Consider the following 17,194-nt stretch of genomic DNA (forward strand, 5'->3'; position numbering starts at 1 on the left):
AGCCAAAGCCTGCCACATACAGAAAGGCATTTCACAAAGAATGGCTTGCCCAATTTCCATATGATAAAACGGCCAACATATGCATTGACTATGGAATATGGAGAAAATGTGGGTGCACTTAAATTATGTGCTGGTGCACATAAATTAAAAGATTCTGGATTATCTCATCCCAACTGTGGACATTTTGGACATTGTGGTGAAAGGTACACCCACCTTTGTCCAGATATCCAAATTCGGGTATCGGAATCGGATCGGAACTGAAAAAAAGTGGATCGTGTCTCAATTCACACCAATATGAGCTACAACAAAGACAAGCCCTGGTTCACAGCCAAACTCAGGAAGTTAAGACTTGAGATGGAGTAAGTAAGGAAGAGTGGAGACAAGGAACGGTTTAAAGAGGCCAAGTACGGGTTCAGCAAGACAATGAAGGAGGAAGCTAAACGACGCTTTTCAGAGAAACTACAACATCAGTTCTCAGAGGGGAACACGTCCTGTCTTGAAAGGCCCGAGACAGATCAACTACAAAACACCCCCTTCCCTCTCCCACTGTAGCACAGACTCACCATCCTCGAAAAGGATATGAGCCTGTTCAGGAGACAGAACACCCGGAAAGAGGCCGTACCAGACTCTGTCTCCCCCTCCATGCTGAAGTTCTGCGCTGATCAGCTGTCCCCGGTGTTCACTGGCATCTTAAACACCTCACTAGAGACATGCCATGTTCCAGCCTGCTTCAAGACCTCCACCATCATCCCTGTCCCGAAACAAAACAAAGATCACTGGCCTAAATGACTACAGGCCCGTCACCCTGACCTCTGTAGTAATGAAGGTCTTTGAGCGCCTTGTTCTGCTGCACCTCAAATCCATCACAGACCCACTCCTGGACCCTCTGCAGCTCGCCTACAGAGCAAACAGGTCTGTGGATGACGCAGTAAACATGGCCCTTCACTACATTCTACAGCATCTGGAACATGCAGGCACCTACGCTAGGATCCTGTTTGTGGACTTCAGCTCTGCCTTCAACACCATCCTCCCGCTCACACTGGTGTACAAGCTCTCCCAGCTGCACATGCCCGACTCTACCTGCAGGTGGATCACCGAAAAAACACGCAAAACCATCTCTGACTCCAGGTCCATAGGCACCTGCTCCCCCCAGGGCTGTGTCCTTTCCCCCTACTCTTCTCCCTGTACACCAACAGCTGCACCTCCAGCCACCAGTCTGTCAACTACTGAAGTTTGCGGACGACACCACCCTCATCGGGTTCATCTCCGAGTGCTGTGTGGGTAGGTTTACCAGATTTTCAAATTTTATTTTACATTGAAACAAAATAATATTTTTAACCACCCAATTGAGTCCATCAGGACCACCGCCATAGAGGCAGCTGCTTCCCCATGGCCATCAGCCTCTTCAACAAGACTTGTGTCCCCCTCTGACCCCCCCCCCCCCCCCCGCCCGCCCCCCCACACACACACACCCCACACACACACCCCCCCCCGATTCTGATTACAGTATGTGACAGCTCGCAATAGCTGGTTAGCTCCCGAGTGACAGGTCCTACAGTAGCTCTAGCATCCCTGCCACTTACCTCCTACGCCGAGGTTCACCTTGTTGGGGTTTTGGTCCTCATGGGAATCCAACATCACTTTATAGACCCCTATGGGGGCGGCATAGGGAACCTCACTGAATACCCACATGATGCTGGAATATTATATTACTGTTAATCCTTCAGTTCAGGTCTAGGAGGAATGTCGCATTAAATAATATTCTTTGCACCTAACTTATCCAATAGAGTGACGATATGTCATCGCTTTACTTTAATGTAATTTGCATAATCTGCAAATGTATCTCAAATAATTTGCGGTTTTGCACAGTGACACTCCCCTTGAGGCTAAGCCCTCCCAATATTTAAATCCTAGTGACGTCCCTATGGTAACTGGTTTGGTGAAAGCTAGGCCTATAGTATGTACTGGAATAATACCCTTATTAATACCCTTTATTACTCAAACTGGGCACAAATCCCCCTGCCTGTTATGGACTGCTGACCCACACAGAGGGATCCCAGTCTCCTGCCAGAGGGGAGGTAAAGAACAGATTGGTACCAAGAGATTGTGGCCAGGGTGCGAGGGGTCGGACGCAATCTTTCTAGCCCGAAGACCTGCATTTCAACAGTCACATTAAGACAATTACAAAGTCAGCCTACTATCACCTGAAGAATATATCAAGGATTGAATGATTTATGTCTTAGCAGGATCTAGAAAAACTTGTCCATGCATTTATCTTCAGTAGACTTGATTACTGTAACGGTGTGTTTACAGGTATCTCTAAAAAAAATCGATCAGACAGCTGCAGCTGCTTCAGAACGCTGCTGCTCGATTCCTCACTAAGACCAAGAAAGTGGATCACATCACTCCAGTTCTGAGGTCTTTACACTGGCTTCCTGTCTGTCAAAGAATTGACTTTAAAATACTGCTGTTGGTTTATAAAGCACTGAATGGTTTAGGGCCAAAATATATTTCTGATCTGCTGCTATGTTATGAACCATCCAGACCTCTCAGGTCGTCTGGCACAGGCCTGCTTTCTGTCCCCAGAGTTAAAACAAAACATGGAGAAGCAGCGTTCAGTTTTTATGCTCCACATATCTGGAACAAACTTCCAGAAAACTGCAGGTCTGCTGCAACTCTCAGTTCTTTTAAATCAAGACTTAACACTTTTCTTTTTGCCGCTTTTTATTAAATCAAATAATTATGTATTCATACACTGCACCGTAACTTTTATTCCTGTATTTTATTTTTCCTGCATTTTGTTTTAAATGTTCTGCAAAGTACAAGAGAATGTTAGTAGAACGACTTGAGGGAGGAAGAGAAAGAAGGAAATGTATGTTGGAAATGGAGAAGTTGGATTTTTGGAGCAAGGTGTGCCTAGTGACACAACAGAAGGCCACCGACAGCTGATGAGGCCCCTTGCTCAGAAAGGATGTTTGAGGCACTGGTGAAAAGACAACGAGCAACTATACAGAAGGACATTGTACGTAAGTGAGTGGAGAGAGAGAAGGTTTCAGTATGTGATAAAGAAAAGTGTCCTTTTTTGAATTTCGTTTTACATAACCTTTTATGTGTTGCACTTTGTCTTGATGCTTTTAATGTCTCATGTAAAGCACTTTGAATTGCCTTGTTGCTGAAATGTGCTATACAAATAAACTTGCCTTGCCTTGCCTAGCCCACTTCAGGGCCCTGGAGTCGTGCAGGGCCTGGAGGGAAGGCAGGTTGCAGCCAATCAGCTTCTAGCAGAGCGGATGACGCGCTGCAGTTTGGTTGTGGGTGGCAGAGGGGTCCCATTGTCTTTCAAATCTGCAGTAGAAGTCAGTGGGGTCATTGGCTAGGCGTGAGTCGTCAGTAGAAGTCAGTGGGGTCGTTGGCTAGGCGTGAGTCGTCAGTGGAAGTCAGTGGGGTCGTTGGCTAGGCGTGAGTCGTCAGTGGAAGTCAGTGGGGTCGTTGGCTAGGCGTGAGTCGTCAGTGGAAGTCAGTGGGGTCGTTGGCTAGGCGTGAGTCGTCAGTGGACCGGGTTTCGCTTTGTAGTTTATGATCTGTCTGAGGCCTTTCCAAACAGAGGATGTATTTCCTTCTGAAAATATATGTTGGAGTTTCTCAGAGAAGTGTCGTTTAGCCACCTTGCTAAACCTGCAATTGGCCTCTTTAATCCGGTCCTTGTCCCCACTCTTACGTGCTTCCTTTCTCCAGCCTTTAAGCGTCAATAAGCAATTTCCTACCACTAGATGGCAGTAAGAGACTTGTTTACAAACGAAAGGAAACACAGAAATGCTAGAATAACAAGACATGGCGACTGGTGGGGTTGAGTCATTGAAGTTTGACACTATTAGGATGCTATGACTCAATGAATCAATCTGATATCAGGTGGTTTTAATAAGTTTTGACAAAATGTGAAAGAAATCAGTTATTACAGCTTTAACTATCTGAGTTTGGCTGTGAACCAGGGTTTTTCGTTGTTATAGCCGACCCTGATGCGGGTGTGTACACAGGCGTTCTCACACTTAGCTGGTGAATGATGTCACAGTGTCTGTTGTCTTGATTGTTCTCAGCTACCGTGCCCACCCAGTCACAATAACCCTCACCAAAGCGAGCCTGTTCTAGCCAAGCGCATGTTTTCTCCTTGGCTTCGCTGGTCCACTTTTTGTATGTCCTAATGACAAGTTTAGAGAGCTTTAGTTTCTGCCTGCATTCAGGGATCAAGTGAGTGATGGCGTGGTACGAGTGTAGCGGCGCAGCGCAGGGGGGAGGCGTGATACGGGTTGTTTAGTGTGATGTAACAGTGGTCTAGGGTTCTCCTCTCAGACCTCACGCCATAAAAAGCTTCTTCCCCACAGCCACCAGCCTCAGCAACAGGGATCGCGTCCCCCTCTGACCCCTGATTCCATCACTGCTGCAATACTTGCGCAAGAACGCTGATCGTACTGTCTGTACATAGACATAGCACGCACCGTACTAACATCACGTCACACACACGGTACACATCACATACACATTGAACTTTGCACACTCACTGTATTGACCGCACTCCATTTTGTATATATTTTTCTCTTTTTGGATTCATATTTTTAACTGCTCATTTGCGCTGTCCTGTCTTTGCACTGTCATGTCTTGTCCCTGCACCCTGTCAAATGTTGTCTCCATGCTATAGGCTACACTATTGTCCAAAAACAAATTCCTAGTATGTTGTAAAACTACATCGCAATAAACATTTCTGATACTGATTCATTTCTGATTATGACTTCACATCCAGCTAGCAAGAATGCTAACACTGCAGCCTAACCCTGGGAGACCAAGCTGTCACAGATCTCCACTGCAGGTAAACTAGCTCTCTCTTTCTCTCACACACACTCTTTTCTTTCTCTCTCTCTCTCTCTCTCTCTCTCATGTTGCTCCTGCACTCAGCCTCTGTGCTATATAAACAGTTATATAGTCTAATCTCTCTCCTCAATGCTGTAGTCAGTAGAGAGGCCACAATTGTACTTTGTGTGAGCCAGGGCTTCGGAGTGTGAACACATGACCAAAAATCTGTCAAGTGCAACTAAACATCGTCATTGGTCACACTGGTTCACCTGACTTTAAGCAGGTCTGTCTGTCTGTGTGTGTGTGTGTGTGTGTGTGTGTGTGTGTGTGTGTGTGTGTGTGTGTGTGTGTGTGTGTGTGTGTGTGTGTGTGCATGTGTGTGCATGGGTGAAAATTAACTTTTTGGCTCACGGTGAGTCACCTGCCAAGGGGACTGGGGATGAAAAAATCTACCGGCCAAGTTTTTGTTTCTTTTCTGATAGCCTTCTGAAATCTAGTCGCCAATTGGAAATTTTACCAGCATTTGGCCGGTGGCAGGTGTTCATTTTCAGCCCTGTGTGTGTGTAGTGTATTTTTCCCTGTGTCTAAGCGGGGAGTGGGTTCTGCCTCTGTGGTTCGGTCTGTGGTGGTACTCTCAGTGCTGTGTCAAAATGAGGGGTTACACACTGAACATTTAAGGTAATAAAACAATTGTAGGTGTTCTCTGATATGATTGTGAGGGGATTAGCAAAAAGGTGGATTCAGTCTCCTCACATAAGTAAGAGGCTAGCTAGTGTGCAGAGGGAGAGTCCTGATTGTGGCTCACTGATTGGGCAAAGCAGTGACAACTCCTACTTTCCCTACTGCCGTGACCACATCACCGACCTACTGGATGACTGCCAAACATAAGATTGATCAGCACTGTCTTTAATGCTGAAAAGATCGTTGGAATAGCTGTAGTTCTAATCAAACATGCTTGGTAAAATGGTATGATGATTCTAATCCATATTATGCCATCATTGTCAAATAGCCTATGCAAGTTTATAGCTTTACCCTGCTTTCAAATCCACTGCACACTACTGGTCTTTGAGTTGCTCTAGCTGGCTAGTGTAGGCTATTCCTGGCACAAAATATTATGGATGGATGGAACATAGATAAGTTAGCACAAGATAGTTATCTAGCAACCAAACCTATTTTACACGAGCGTCTGACAGGTAAAGTGGCTGTAAGCTTACTGGCCACTGTGGCCAGCTAACATTAGCTAGCTTACACTATGTGACAGATAGCACTAGCTGGTTAGCTCCCGAGTGACAGGTCCTATCTCTAGCATCCCCGCCGCTTACCTCCTACGCCGAGGTTCACCTTGTTGGGGTTTTGGTCCTCGCGGAAATCCGACGTCAATTTGAAGACTGCAACGGGGGCGGCTTGTGGAACCTCGCTGAATACCGACATGATGCTGGAATATTATCGAAGTCGAATGAATGTTGGAATGTATGTTGGGCCAATCGGGATATGCCGCTAGTCTGGCTACAGGCAAGCAGAGGAAGGACTTTCCACTTTGCCTTCACCTTCAACTTGGGCCTGATCAATTGAGAATAGGCGTAAACTATTCAACCAATATAAATTAATATCTACTAGCTGACCCAATCAGAAGCGTATAATTGAAGGTACGACAACATGACGCTCAGGGTGGTTGACCAATGAATGTCCCTACTTGGAGATTGACACATTCCTATGCTAATCTTGTTCGTAAAGAGGCGGGCCCTTGGCGAGGATTAGCGCGTGCGTTTTTATTTTAACCACAAGGCGGTGCCACAAACCTACTCTTGGCGATAGCCGTCTGATAAAAAAAAAGTGTTCTAGACCAGCTTACTACAGCATTTTGTCTCAGCTATCCAACTACTTTTCCAGACCTTTGTGCATTATTGAACTGCTTTCTCTCCTTATGGTGCTTCACTAGCTACAATTTTAGACCACTCTTAGTAAACCTAAGTGTACAGCATAGGCTACTAGCACACCAGATTTAGCATATAGATGATATGGGCCAGTAGCCTAAGAGCAACTGCAAGCATTTCTTCTAGTCTCACAGATCCCCAGATAGCAAGCAGATCTGGGCCATATATGGGCCAGAACTAAGCCACAAGGGCCAGATCTGGCCTGTATATGGCCCAGATCCCCTTGCTATCTGGGTGTAGCCTCTAGCCTCGCTAATCCTTCTGTCAACCCAGACACAGCAGCCCAGTGAGCAGCGCAGTACCCACATCCAAACCAAATTGCCAGGGTGAATATAAAATGACAACTATAGTTCATCTTGTGTGTGTGTGTGTGTGTGTGTGTGTGTGTGTGTGTGTGTGTGTGTGTGTGTGTGTGCGTGCGTGCGTGCGTGTGCGTGTGTGTGTGTGTTCGCGCGTGCGTGTCTGTGTTTGTGTGGGGATCTCTCCTAGCCTAACAGCAGTTGCTCATCAGCCCTGTTCCCTGAGGGTCTGGGTTGAGGTAGTGTGTAAACATGCAGGCTTTCGGGCCCTCTCTCTCTCAGCTGTCCCCCTAAGGATGAAGTGGTTGATAAATGAAGGCCACTTCACTCTGGTCTCCCACTCTCTCTTCCTCTCCCTCCCTCCCTCCCTCTCTCTTTCTCTTCCTCTCTCTTTCTCTCTCTTGCTCTCGTTCTCTTTCTCTCTGTAACATTTCTTAGTTTGTGGAGGATAAACTATGTGAAATGCTTCTGTCTCACTTTGTCTGTCAGCCTGCCTGCCTGCCTCTCTCTCTCTCTTTCTCTCTCTCTCTCTCTCTCTCTCTCTCTCTCTCTCTCTCTCTCTCACTCCCACTCTCTCTCAGGGGAGGAACTCTATTGTATGTACATTAGGTCTGCTTTGTGAATCACAATCAGAAAGAGGTTTATTGACAGGTAGCCTACTGTATGGTTTTCACATACTAGGAATTTGCTTAGGTCTGTTGGTGAATAACAATAAACATAATGCAATGACAAGACAGGACAGTGCAAAATACAAGTAGCAAAAACAATTCAATACAATACAGTCCAATCTACAAGACAGGGCAGTACAAAATACAAGTAGAAACTAGTGCTGCGAGCAGCAGTGAGCGGGCCCTCGCACCCCACGCGTGTCGGAGTGTGGCGCCGTTAAAGGGTGTGCTATTTCGGTGTGCAGTACTGAGAGAAACTTCCTGTCACCAGTAGGTGGCGCTCTAGGCGTGACTCAATACCGAAGCATAGATGTGTTCAGGACGGTACCTTGATGAAGCGTGAGACATGTTGAGTAAATCGGATAACGTATGTAGGAGTTATGAGTACTTCCTGTTTCACCAGTAGGTGGCGCTGTAAGTGTGACTCAATACCGACGCATAGATGTGTTCAGAAGGTAACCTTCACGAAGCGTCAGCAATTTGGTGCAAATCGGATGATGTATGTAGGAGTTATGAGGACTCCCTGTTTCACCAATAGGTGGCGCTATAAGTATGACGCAATACTGACACATAGATGTGTTCAGGACAGAACTGTCATGAAGCGTGAGACATATCGGACAAATTGGATAATGTATGGAGGAGTTATGAGGACGTACTGTTTCACCAATAGGTGGCGCTATAAGTATGACGCAATACTGACACATAGATGTGTTCAGGACAGAACCGTCATGAAGCGTGAGATATATCGGACAAATCCGATAATGTATGAAGGAGTTATGGGGACTTCCTGTTTCACCAATAGGTGGCGCTATAAGTATGATGCAATACTGACACATAGATATGTTCAGGACAGAACCGTCATGAAGCGTGAGCTATATCGGACAAATTGGATAATGTATGGAGGAGTTATGAGGACTTCCTGTTTCACCAATAGGTGGCGCTATAAGTATTACGCAATACTGAAACATAGATGTGTTCAGGACAGAACCGTCATGAAGCGTGAGAAATATCGGACAAATCGGATAATGTATGTAGGAGTTATGAGGACTTCGTGTTTTATGGCGAAATGTCAAACTTTGGCGGGGCGCCACGGCAAGGGTGTTTGGTGAAAACTCAATTTTTTTGATAACTTTTGATCACAAAGGTCTTAAGATGAAGCTGACCCGATATGAAGTTGATGATGTCTGTAGGAGGAGTTCGTCGAAGTACGAGGCATGGAAATGGTCAAAGCAAGGACAAAATGGCACATTAAGAGCAAAATGGCGGACTTCCTGTTGGGTATAGCTCCAAGAGACATTTAAGTGTGGCTCGATGAAATACATATGCCCACCGAATTCCGTTCGCCTACATCAAACTGAAAGGTGGGGCTCGCCATTTTAAACTTTCCAGGGGGCGCTCTTGAGCCGTTTTGCCACGCCCATTTCCGTTACCAATGAAATATCCGATTTTCACCGGGACTGATGTATCTGCAAAGTTTCATCCGTTTTCATCGATGTTTAGGCCGCCAAAAAGGCATTTGTTTGGGGAGAAGAAGGAGAAGGAGAAGAAGGAGAATAATAATAATCTTTCGAATTTCAATAGGGCCTCGCACCGCCAGTGCTCGGGCCCTAATAATAATCCTTCGAGTTTCAATAGGGCCTCACACCGCCAGTGCTCGGGCCCTAATAATAATCCTTTGAATTTCAATAGGGCCTCGCACCGCCAGTGCTCGGGCACTAAAAAATATTAAATACAATATAGTCCAATCTACAAGACATGCCAGTGCAAAATACAAGTGGCAAATGCAATCACTACAATACTATATACAAAGAGTTTTTTTTTGTCAAAATGAGATAACCACCAATTTGTCACATTTATTATCACACATGATTGCTAATAGGTACCTGTATCTATGTGTGAACTATTTCTGTTACTGTATCAGTTTAAAATGTGTTTGTCTGCAAAATGCTATGATATCTTAAACAGTAGGGTAATGTAACCAGCATCTCTCAAAATGGATACAATGTATATCTCGTTTTGCAACGAAACTCTTCATACAGTGCAATCTACAATAATGTAGGCTTCAAAATAATGTACAAAATGTGACAGCCACTGATGGTTTGGTCCTTTTGTAGGCAGTTCTCAAAATGCGCTAGAGGGCAAAATATTTTTTCTTTTTAAAGTAAGTTTTGTTTTGTTTTGTTTTGTTTTTACTGTTTTACTTTTTTTCATATTACGAGAATTGAGGTTGCAAAGAACTCACTCAACATAACAAACAATGGTTTTAGGATCAAAAATCTTTAAAGCCCTTTTTCTCTTGTGATTTCAGGTGTACCAACATTCACAGAAGCATATCATTTTAGAATATTTGCATATTTCAATGCATGGCACATCATTTGAAAGGATACAATTTACACTTGCATAATCTGTAAAACAGAAACAACAACAACAACTGAAAAATGAGCTTGCCCTCCTTAAGGACCAAACCACACGTGGCTGTCAGGAGTATCCCAGTGTCAGTGGGGTTACCAGGCCTTGGTGATGAGGCCAGCTGCAGTTGGGAAGAAACTGTTTTTGTGCCGAGAGGTTTTGGTCCTGATGGACCGCAGAACCTCTAGGCATAAAAACAGAAGACCAAGGAGGTATATCCTTCCCAGTTTTCTCCCCCCCTCCTTCCATCCCCCACTCCACCTCCCTTCCTCTGACAGTGGGCCTGATATTTTCATTCTTTCCGGCCAGGTGAGGGTGTCATGTGTGTTACCTATCACTGTCAGCTCTGCAATTATGGGATTTGAGCTCCCTGAACAGGCTTGGGTGCCTGCGGGGGGTGTGTTTATGTGTGTGTGTGTGTGTGTGTGTGTGTGTGTGTGTATGTGTGTGTGCGTTCACGCGTGGGTGAGTGTGTGCATGCGTGTATGTGTGTGTGTGCGCGTGTGTATGTGTGTGCACATGAGTGTGTGAATACGTGTACGTGTGTGTGTGAGTGAGTGTGCATGAGTGTGTCTGCATGTGTGTATGAGGTTGTGAGGTGGAGGGGGTGGCAGTAGGGGGTGTTGGGGGTCTAGGGGTTGTGTTGAGATGGGAGGGCTGAGTCAGGGGAGAGAATGACAGGAGAGGCCCCTGGCATGGCACAGCTACAGGGGCAGGTAAGTCACAAAGACATCAATGAGTTAGTCTGCCAATGATTCTGACTCAGGTTTATCTGCTTATCCTGGCGATCAATGTTTTTTTCCTGGCAGAGCTCGGTCCAATGTCACTGAGCGGAGAACATGGCCCACGTTCCTTTTCTTGTCTGTGCAAAGTGTTTTTGTTTCGTTTAAAGGTTATCATCAGCCGTGTAGGAAGCTGACACCAACCACACACATACATGCATACACACACACACACATACACAGCTACATTCCAATGGAGGTATCACTCAAACAAAAACAAGAGCGTGTGCACGCACACACACACACACACACACACACACACACACACACACCCTCACACTCCTCCAGATTCCAGCGGCGACCTTGTAGCGTGCTGCTCACATGTTGCGATAGCCCCTGTCTCCGCGGGTCAGTGAGCCATGGTGAGTGAGTGTCTTTACAGCCCACACTGCTGTTTGTTTTTCAAAGGCAGTGTCATCAATTCTGTAACAAGGGACTAGACACAGCAACAACACAGAGAACACCGAGCCTCCCGGCTTCCCGTATGCAGTGCAGTGACTGATGGTGCATGTACGCCGCAGCCGACATTAGTCTTTTGTTTGTGTGTGTGTGTGTGTGTGTGTCTGAGTGCTTCCACAGTAGCGCTACATGTCCTTTCAAAAGGACAATTGATAAAGCGGAATATGCAGGTTTGTGCTCTGTTTGCATTTATGAATTAAAATGTGAAAGTACAGGATTCAGCAATCTGTCAAAAAAGGCTAGTATAAATTAAATAACTACCTTTTTTTACACTAAGCTGCACCTATGGCTTGGAAAAACAATGAGAAGTGACAGTGATATCATTACACTTTCACAAGCAGCGGCTCATTTTAAGATTCAAGATGTCTTTATTTGTCACATGCAATGTACGGTGTACAGTCACAGTGAAATGTTGCTGCCGGCTCATTTAGGATGCTGTTTGCCATGCAAAACCAGAGCTGGAGATGTTTCTGCATTGAAATGCAGTGTGAAATTGACACTGCCCTCACTCCTGTTGCTATAGCTAGCTGTTGGTATAGGTATACAGGACAGGAAGAGGCCACATATCAATTGCTTACACACTCCATAAAAGGAGGAAGACACCCACACACTGTCCAAAATGAGGATAGAGTTGTGAAGAATATCAATTTACAATAGATTGCTATTCTTGCACTTTGCCCCTAGCACTAGATTATGCTCTTCGTCACTTGTTTTAGAAAGGAGATGAGTTCTGGCAAGTAGTAGTACATTGGCTTTTCCTACGTTAAATGCAATTATTGTTAGTTTGGATAAAAGCGTCTGCTAAATGACTGTAAAGTAATGTAATAATGTAATGTAATGTAGAGTAATGTAATGAAGTGCTCCACTGGCATCATGTGCATAGATAAATATTTCCAGGTTTACCAGAGGAAAGAGTCTCTGAGTCGCAGGCTGTGGGATTCTTACTGAAATCTGATGTCAAGATTGAATGGATTGGGCAGTAAGAACAGGGCCGACCTCTAGGCTACTTCTATGAAGCCCTAGTTATGTAGAGATTGGTGGTTGTGGCCTGCTGTATGCCCGGCCCTGGCTGTCCAGCCACAAGCCCAGTACAGATAGCCTCTGCTGCTGGAAGACAAAGACAGGAAGAGTTAGACTCATGCCTGAGTTTCTACACTCCCTAACTGGCTACATAGGAACAAATAAACTCATTGGAAATGGTCGGACACAGACTCTGCCTCTCAAATCAATCCTTTACTTGTCATGCAGCAGGTCACCAACCCAACATTGCATTGATCAATTCAAGAGCATCCACGTCGTTTCTGTCTGAGATGTTATACTACAGGCAATATGAGTATAGAGCATACCAGGAGCATCTCTGAGTGCTTTAGCCTATTTACAGAATTAAACAAACCTTGTCACTTTGATGGAGATGCCACAGTGGCTGCCGGCAGCAATGTAGGCTATTTTCTCAGAAGGTTGTTGATTTTTCTGCTTCACAAGCGACCAGGATTTGTTTATCTCCAAATCAACAACATCATTCCCCAGAGGGTCATAGCGACTATGTTTGTGAGAGAGACCAAAGCAATGAGAAGTCGCCGGCATGCCAGTGGCCAGATGAACTTGACACAACCTTTCGATTTGCAATTTTTTCCTCAACGCTGGCAAGATGGCGTGGAGGTGACGAGGGTCAAAGGTACTGTAAGTGTCAGTATCACATAAGTGGGAAGTTAACTTGATAATGTTCAAAACAGGGTTGTGTCAAGATTTTGAGGGGCCTCAAGCAAGAAAGGATTTGGAGGTTGACCCACTCATAGGCTCCCCGGGGAGAGAGGTTTGTGGATAATGACTCTGAAATGCATAATTATTATCGCGTTACAAATGCAGTACCTATACCTATACCTATTATAAGATTAGATATTGAATAACAATGTATTAAAGGCAACATCTATGATGAAAAATCACAGATGAACTGAACGATAGTAGCTGGTTTGGCCCCACCCATAGCATGTGGTAGGTAGCACCGGCATTGGTTCAACAAATACATCATAAATCAACCAAAACGCATACAAAATCGGACTACATTAAACATCAAACATCACGTAATATCCTAGAATTCTATTAAAAACATCCACCCTACAATACAATGCAGTGGGAGGTATCCCAGTATTAACAGAGCTGGCAAACAACTGGTTAACCTCTGACCTCAACATCCTACCCGCTGGCCAATCAGACGGCAGTGTTTTTGACCTCGGTATCTTTATCACCATGGCCTGCGTGGCGGTAGCAGTCAGGAGGATAAGCATATTTAGGTTACATGTTTCCTTCTCCACAACATTCCCAGTGTAGTAGATCACAGCGCTCACATCCCCTTGCTAGCACTGCTATATACAAACACACACCTGCTCAGCAAGGTCGTCAGGGAGTAGAGCCACAGCTGTCTAATTTATGGGTCCCAGAGGAGGGTAAGGGGGCAGGGGGCAGGGGACCCAGACTAGCCCAACTACATTTCCTCTAGGCTGGGTTCACCCCCCCCCCCACACCCACACCCCACCCAAATTCTCCCATACCAAACCTCTCTGAAGCCTTTCCAGTAGCCGCATGTTGATTTATTGAACAATGTTTGTTTCTGTCCAAAACCTGGTCTTACGTCATACCCCAGTTGGAATGCGCTACCAAGTCTACACTCCCTATTCTTACCACCCTGTGATGAAGGGGGATGCTAGCGTGGGTGGGCAAGAGCTGGGCATGCACTGAAACTCCGGTCCAAGGCTCCAGTGCGGCCTAATCCTTTCCTCCAGAGCCAGGGGGCTGACATCCGTCACTCTGGTCCAGGCAGGGGCACAATGGTCTTGGCCAGCTCCTGGGCACAGAGCCCCTCAGATGGACATGCTGATAAGACTCACCTTCCGGGACCCGGGATAGCACTGATAGGCACACTGTACAGTCTGGTCCATGCATATTTATACGTACAATACATTTACAATAGCTTTACAACGCCTTTACTTTACAATACCGTAGGTCCTTCCTACTAGCTGCCATCAGGCTATTCAATGCATCCCCTGACGGGCTGGACACTCTGTACCTGAGCCAGTCTGGAGGGAGATAAGACAGTTTGTTTTCTCAGACAGGACAGTTTACAGTTCACTTATTATTTAGCATGGACACACTCCTTACAGTATTGATTTGACTGACTGTAGGTATTGCACTCTTCTACAGCTTCAGCTTATAGACTTACAGACAGTAGTAGTATATCTGGTACATTATTTTGTATATTTTGTGTAATGTAAATTTGGTGAATATTTTGTGTACTTACTGTAAATTAGTCCCTGATTGTGCCTTTAAAAAATGCCATCAATAAAGTACCTATCCCAACCTAGCCCAACAAATAGCCCTACTTAGTGAGTGATGTTGTGTGCCAATCTATCTATCTATCTATCTATCTATCTATCTATCTATCTATCTATCTATCTATCTATCTATCTATCTATCTATCTATCTATCTATCTATCTATCTATCTATCTGTCTGTCTGTCTGTCTACTGTATCTCCACAATACCTTCATCTTTCTAGCTCGCTGTTTACCTCTGCCCCAGCGACATTGCAGGGCGAGAGGTAATGTTTTCGGTGGAGTGTGTTGGATGGTTCTTTAGCATGATTACGCAGAAACTACCAGACTTTTTTCTATGAAACTCATGTAGCATGGTCCATCTTAAAACCCATTAAATTTTGGAGCAGATCGGAATCATAGGGCGTGTCCACGAGCCTCTCAAACAGGGCCTGCCATTCACTTCCATTCATTTTTGGACTTTTGGGCTCAGGAGCAAAAATTCCCCCCCTTTCATTGTAAATGGGGGGAATTGAAACAGACATATCTCAACATGGGAAGGTCACAAGGATAAAGGGTTTGGACTGGCATAGTCTCACATAACCAGACCTATCTCCACACTTCATGTATGATGTACCAGCACTGTAGAAAGGTCTGGCTGGACTCATTACCATTTCGGGGATAGAGGGGGGAAAAGGCTGCATTTCATTACTGTAAACCAATCAAATTAAAATTCAAACATCTTTGGCGGAGGAGTTGTTAGGTTATTGCAGCGTCCGCTGGGTTGTTGTTGTTTCGTATAATCTGTTAGGTTATTGCAGCGCCCGCTGGGTTGTTGTTGTTTCGTATAATCTGGATTGAATCTGCTTCGGTCAACCCAATCAGATTAAATTATGTCGCCACTGATTAGGCAGTAATAAACTAATGACAAGGCTTATTACCAAAACCTACCTCCGTTGAGTCAGACTAGGACTGGCAGAAAGTTCTTGACCTAATGAATGCAGCAATACCAAACAGGTGCTACTTGCAATCACAGAGCCACAAAATGCATTCATGGGTGGAGGTCTGTGCTCACTGAGCACCATTTTCAGCACAGTTATTCTTGTTACTGTTTAATTTGAATCCTCATTGACCTAAGATCTGCTTTTGACACATTTGAACATACTATTTTACTTAACCGTCTTGGAAAATGGTTTGGCCTCGGGGGCTTGGCTCTTGATTGATTTTCAATCCTAACTCCCTGTTGGAGGTTTTTCCGTTGCTATAGGAGCTTCTTCCTCTCTGCCCTCTCTCTTGTGGTACCCCTCAGGGGTTGATTTTGGGTCCCTTGTTGTTTTCAATTTACATGCTTTGGGTGAGATAATTCTTAAACAATATATTAAATTTCAGTGTCATGTGGACGATACCCAGCTCTATGTCCCACTTAAGCCTGGTGAGGCAGGAACAGGAATAAAAGATTCTTCTATTTGACCCCCGAAAGGCCATCATCTCACAGTCTAATCTTGGCAGCCTGTCCTTCAGTGGTAAATCTTCTGTGTATAATCTGGGTGATTTTTGACCCAATAATCTCTCTTTTGATGACCAAATAACTACTGTTGTACAATCATTTTTTCCCATCTGTTCGCTAAAATTAGGTCCTTTGTATCTTTTACAGACTTTGAAAGGGTCATCCATGCTTTTATTTCCTCTCGTTTAGATGATTGCATCTCCCTATACTGAGGGCTGAGCCAGAAAGACACTTCCCACTTCCAGAGTGGAAAATGCTGTTGATAGGCTTTTAACTCGTTCTAGGAGATCAGACCACATTACTCCCATCCTTGCCTCTCTTCACTGGTTGCCTGTAACTTTTAGAGTTGCTTTTAAGATTTTACAGATAGCTTTTAAAGCACTGCAAGGTCTGGCTCCAAGTTACATTTCAGACCTGTTAGTGCCCTATGAGCCTAAGTGTAGCCTGAGATCCTCAGGTAGGGGTCTCCTGGTTATTCTAAAAACACGCCTTATCACCAAGCAGACCGGTTTGCTGTACAGCCTTCAGTTGTGAAACTCCCTGCCTGAGAGCCTCAGACAAGCTAGCATCTTTTATCTTCTCAAAACTCTATTTTATGTAAAAGCTTTTTCAAAGTACTTTCATTTTACTTTATTTAATGCATTGCTCTCCTCCCTTTTACTCTATATCATGATGTTTTGTTTTGTTATGTTATGTTTTTTCTCTTCCAATGTTTTTGGGGTGTCATTTTTAATTATGTTTTATTCTGTTCTGTGAAGCTCTTTGTAACCCTTATTCGAGAAGTGCTATACAAATAAAGTTCATTATTTTATTATTATTATTATTATTATTACAGATCCCTGTCATTTGATGTACTGCACATGGGTGACAGACATGCACATTATATTCAAGGTCCTAGGGAACAGGGAGCGCTACCTAACGAGTTAGGAAACATGGGTTAGGGTTAGGGTTAGGGTTAAGGAAACATGGGTTAGGGTTAGGGTT

The 17,194-nt window shown here is 44.7% G+C and overlaps 1 protein-coding gene across 2 annotated transcripts in view; it reads right to left on the bottom strand.

The window, feature by feature from the left end:
• Positions 1 to 6,397, bottom strand: part of got1 (glutamic-oxaloacetic transaminase 1, soluble) — a 29,360-nt gene extending 22,963 nt beyond the window's left edge. The window contains exon 1 of one of the 2 annotated variants that reach the window (XM_084452146.1): positions 6,168 to 6,397. In XM_084452146.1, coding sequence (XP_084308272.1) covers positions 6,168 to 6,276 — 109 coding nt within the window. In that variant the 5' untranslated portion in view covers positions 6,277 to 6,397. Of the gene's footprint in view, positions 1 to 1,583; positions 1,727 to 6,167 lie in introns of those variants that run through there. The other variant, XM_084452147.1, reaches the window with a different exon arrangement.
• Positions 6,398 to 17,194: the final 10,797 nt, after the last annotated feature.

The sequence above is a fragment of the Borostomias antarcticus genome, assembly GCF_949987555.1.
Source record: "Borostomias antarcticus genome assembly, chromosome: 17".
Lineage (NCBI taxonomy): Eukaryota > Metazoa > Chordata > Actinopteri > Stomiiformes > Stomiidae > Borostomias > Borostomias antarcticus.